General features: G+C 36.3%; 1 protein-coding gene across 1 annotated transcript; it reads left to right on the forward strand.

Annotated features, from left to right (window-relative positions):
* The first annotated feature begins 3,789 nt into the window (after positions 1-3,789).
* PTH (parathyroid hormone) lies at positions 3,790-4,920 on the forward strand. Its single transcript, XM_042815003.1, has 2 exons — positions 3,790-3,875; positions 4,647-4,920. The coding sequence occupies exons 1-2, from the start codon at positions 3,790-3,792 to the stop codon at positions 4,918-4,920; spliced, it is 360 nt and encodes a 119-aa protein (XP_042670937.1).
* The last annotated feature ends 450 nt before the right edge of the window (positions 4,921-5,370 follow it).

Consider the following 5,370-nt stretch of genomic DNA (forward strand, 5'->3'; position numbering starts at 1 on the left):
CCTAAAGGACACTTTTATTTTTTTCCCCACCCACTATTCATATACACACTTCCACTTTCAAAGGATGATGAAATATTTTTTCATTGCAGAGATATTTTTGTACTGTTCCTTAAGAGTTTACATACCTCTTTTTTTCACCACAATGTCTATAAATTTGGTCAGTCTTAAATCCCCTGCTGAAGAACACTTCAGCAGGCGTTAGCTCTGGTTATGCTCTTCCATTAAGAAGTGCACAAAAGTGATCTGCTTTTTTTTTTTTAAATAAAGATGTTCGAGGAAGAGGAAAAACAAAATCTGAACATAGATCTTCATCTTCCTGAAGAAATTTCAGCAGACCTTTATGGGGTGGATTCACAGTGTTCAAAGACAAGTGTCCACAATTACAGTGTTCTGTAGAATTACATTCATTCAATCTATTATCTGTCATTCCTACATCTGACACACCATATTTAGTGAATGCAGATGACATGGGATAACATCATTTCTGGACCCCAGGAATAGTAATTATCAAGTAAGTTATTTTTCTGCATAAACAGATAAAGCAGTTTTGAATCGTAACAAGCATTCTGTACTAACCATCACAGGCTCTATTAGTTTACAAATATCGTGGTATATATTTTGAATTTGTACCATCTTTGTTATTTCTGTATCTTCTCTAATCTTAGGCAAACAGCACAATTTTGTCTTCTATATTTTTTCACATGTGAATCCCTTCAAAGTATCAACTTCAGTAATCTGCACTTGATATTTTAAGATACTTGAGATTTTAGTATTTTTTGAATAAAAACGATATTAAATAAGAAATCCTATTTCCAAGTTGCTATAAAGACTAGGTATGCAGCAAACCAACCAGCTAAAGTTACATCTCATTCAAAGGCATCTGCACTAACAGATTCTAAGTTTCCTGAAGTGCATTAAGCATCTTCCACTGCAATATCATACTGTGCTGTTTTCTCTGCCTCTGTTTTATGGGAAGCTCCAGCCTGGGCTCTCTTGCAGATTTGATGTGCATTGTAAGGATGCAACTGCAAGAACAACATCTGCAACTTATGTTCTCTAACACTTATTTTGCAATTGTCACTAATGCTTTACTGCCCATTTTTGCTATCAGTTGCTACCAAGATATATGGAAACATTTTTTTCTCCATACAAACACCCCATTTTCTAATGCTTGGCCTTTAGCTAAGGTTGTGCTGCCATCTGCTAGAGGTTCCAAATGAATGTCAGGCCTTGCAAAAGCACTGCCTTGAGGCTTTGATTTAAAGGTTTGCATATGTTTATCACGGTCAAAAAAATTGAGCTTTTTATTATCAACTGTGTAGAGATTTTTCCAAATCATTTCCTGGTATGCCATGCCCATTGCACATTTTTACTCACTAAAGCATTCAGGTTAGTATCTCTAGTGGCTAAAATGGACATAAATCTCCTAAGAAAATGTATCATCCCCATAAAGCTCTGTATACTTTTCTTTTTGTGTAGCAAGAAGGACTCTGAGAACTGAACTATAAAGGAAGGCAGTTCCATCCAGATTTCCTAAACTCATTTAATTGGACTTTATTTTTTGCTGCTCACTTCACTATCTACTGAGAGAACTATGAATTTTTAGAATTTTTTTCCTTCCTTTTTCCACAGCAATACCATCTGTGTAATCCAATATCTGCTTTATCTGTATGTGAAATAATACAGCACAACATAGCATAATCTAAACAGTATTCGCTGTAAAAGCAACAATAGCTTTCAAATGGTGTATTTAAGTGTGCAGGCAAACTTTTTTTCTGGCAAAATACTCTGGAACCCAGAAAATGCATATAATGTAGGGAATCCATATTGCAGCCAAAAGTAGTCTTCCTTTGTATATATGGGAATGTATTATTTAAACATTTTACTTCTTAGAATGTAGACAGAGTTCTATATTGCTTTTCCAAAATGTATGAAGTACCAGTATATATCACAGCCTCTTCAAATGCCTGCATTTTATCCAGCACATTAGAGCAACGCAGAGATGTTCATGGTTGTAAGTGTAACAGGGCAGTGGTACAGAATGGACATTTCAATACCATCATTTTCATTAGATTGATTTCACAGATTCATTAGATGACTGTCTATCATCTTGGGGTTTCTGCTGCTCTCCAGTGTATTCTTTTACAAAGAAGTCTAGTTTCTGACCTAAAATTGCTATTCTCATTTCTGGCAATTATTGTATATGTTACTTTTCAATATGTTTTATCTTGAGTTTGTAGCTTATTGACCCCACTGCCTGCATTTAACATCACAAAGCTTTCTTTGCAAATCCTTCCAACAGCTTTAGATACCACATTATCTTGGGCACAAATCTATGAGTAATTGGGAATCTGAATTCAAAAGTCAGACTTCTTCATAGCTACCAAGGATATTTTCTTTCTGCTGAGACCTTTCTTTTCCGTGTAAATGCCAAATTAACAAAAGCATCTGAGGGTGGGTACATGAGGGTCAGGAGGGTGTGTGTTAAGAGTGACATCAACTGAGACAATAAAAGGGCTTCTAAGTTACTTAGAAGCTCTATTTTAAAGTCAGATTTAAGGGGTCCACGAAACCAATTCAGTAGTCTTTAAATATACTTGACATCAAGACACAGCCATCTGCCAACATACCCAAACCAGAAAACTGTTTAGGATAGTATTTGGTGAGTATACCTCTATTTTATTTCCAAGTTCTCTAGAACACTTTATCTAGAAGATTTTATCATTGCTTTATAACTTGCTTTTATTTTATTTTTAAGGTAGCCTGAAAAAAAAGTGAATGTAAGTAAGATCAAACTGTTTTATTATCTAAACCAAATGTTTGAAATGAATACATCTGAGACAGTGTGTTAGAATATCTTGAAGTAATCCAATTCCTGAATACATAATATTGAGTTGGATGGACTGCTGGGGCCATTCAGATTAACATGTAAGAGGACATATAGTAAATGATTCCTGCGCTAAAGTAAAACTGCAGAAAATATTGCAAAAAAGGCACTCTGGAGTTTGATGTTTCCTTATGTTTTGTGTACTCTCTATAAAATTTCTTCAGTTGTAGCAGAAAGGATGCATTTCCTAGCAGTAAATACTGAAAATCCAAACTGAAATTTTGACTGTGTCTTATCTGTCAGTTGTAACATCGTTGGTAATACATTTTCTAAGCAGCAGTTGTGCTGATGATGTGCAAAGCAGTGCGAAATTCATATGGGTAATGCAGGATTAGCACTGAAAATACAGGGGGCTCAGTTCTGATTTCTTTTGTGTGATTAAATGATGAATGAAATAACTCAGTAGAGTTATGCCCCTGTGCAAAATTGTCCAGAAGAGAGTCGGCCCCCTCATGCTAAAGCAAATGCAACTCGTTTCTGCAAAAGAAATACATAAAAGAATCCAAATTTGCAGTTGCATATCAATGCGTAAGTATTTCAACATACTTAAAGCATATCAAATGCAAATGATAAATAACAGTTCTACTGAAAGGATGTGGTCCTTTTCACCCCGTTAGCCAAAATGTGAGTGCATACATGATGATAATGCAAAGCAGTTAAAGCTGACAGAAGCTTTCAGACTTGCCTACAAAGTTACAGAAGTTTTCTCATAAGAAATAGTATTAAAACCATTTTTTTTCCTGTTGTACTCCTTGTTGCAGCCTATTTCAAGAGAAGAATGTTTTTAAAACCATTCTGATGCCTTTCTTTAACTTTTTTACTAATCTAAATTTCTTTGGAATCCAAAGAACTACTGGAAATACTGATCTATACATTTATTCACTTCTATCTCTGCAGACAAAATGAGTTCTACAAAAAATCTGGCCAAGACTGTAATGATTTTATATGCCATATGTTTTTTCACAAACTCTGATGGAAGACCAATGATGTAAGTAGATCATTATACACTTCCAAAGTTTGGGGAATTATGTGAATTATTCTCAAGAATGTGGTCTGTTTGAGTACCAGTACCTTAATCTTTCCATCCTCACTTTTGAACCCCTTGGCCCAGCCAGCCAAATTCTGACTTCTCTGTAGAGCAGTAGAGATCTCAGAAACATGAAGAGTTTTTAAACTCATTTTGAAAATAGTAGATGAAGAAAAATCATGTATGGGTTTTCTTGGGAAGATCATCAGGTAATCCGCACTATCAGCAGATGCTTGAGGGGGATCTAGTGGGTGAACATCTTCTCTATTGTGACAGCCTACTTGGAACTCACCCTCAGACACCGACATCAATTGGCACTGAGACAAAAATCCATAGGAAATCATGCTTCCTTAACTCTAGTGTCCAAAGAAAACTCTTTGAACAAAAACCATACTTAGTTGTCTTAACCAGTTAACTATTGTCTCGTAAGCCCTAAGCTCAACTACAACAGGTGAAAGAAAAGATAAATACATAAGCAAACACTATTGCCACATTGGACTACTGGTCTACTTCCCATATTTGATGCCTTCTCACTCATATCTGTTACAATTAGCAAATCACCATCCACACTCTCTCTCTACTCCAGATGTTATTCTACTCCTTACAAATGAAAAAGGTAAGTTGTACAGCTCTGTACTGCAAAATCCTACAAAAGATCCCAAATCTGGATTTTGACTTAAGATGATGAATTCAAGAGAGCCATTATGAGTCCTTTCCTTTCCTCTCCTTCAGGAAGAGATCAGTGAGTGAGATGCAATTAATGCACAATCTTGGAGAGCATCGACACACTGTGGAGAGACAGGATTGGCTTCAGATGAAACTGCAGGATGTGCACAGCGCCCTTGAGGATGCCAGGACCCAGAGGCCTCGGAACAAGGAGGATATTGTCCTGGGGGAGATAAGAAACCGGAGGCTGCTCCCTGAGCATTTGCAGGCAGCACTGCAGAAGAAATCCATCGACCTGGACAGAGCTTATATGGATGTACTCTTTAAAACTAAGCCGTAACAAAAAGCCCAAGAGCATTATATCTGTCCAAGTAAGCACGTGTCTGTAGATCACTCATCAATTAAGGCATTTTATTTTTTAATTCAAACTATGATAAGGATTAAAGGCTCCATACCAGACTGTAGCCCCATTGATGGCGGGTATTTCACCACTAAATAATAAAATGTATTTACAGGTCACTCATGGCCATTGCTGCTATCTCCTGGGTATCTTTTAAGTCGTTAATGTAACTCATTACTTCCAGGAGAATTAAAAACAAAATAAAAGACAAAACAAAAAACAACAACGAAGACCACCCACAATAGAATAAGAAAGTTGAAAAACCTTTAAGACCAGTTCTACCACTGCTATAGGGAGAGCATTTGTCTGTAATGTGTGGGCTCATTTGTACTGTAAACCAACAACGTATAACTGCCTTATGCCTAGGGTTAAACTTCAAATTTGTCCTAA

This window comes from Centrocercus urophasianus, unplaced genomic scaffold, assembly GCF_019232065.1.
Source record: "Centrocercus urophasianus isolate 14NV4802_14NV808 unplaced genomic scaffold, USGS_Curo_1.0 seq_14, whole genome shotgun sequence".
NCBI classification, from domain to species: domain Eukaryota; kingdom Metazoa; phylum Chordata; class Aves; order Galliformes; family Phasianidae; genus Centrocercus; species Centrocercus urophasianus.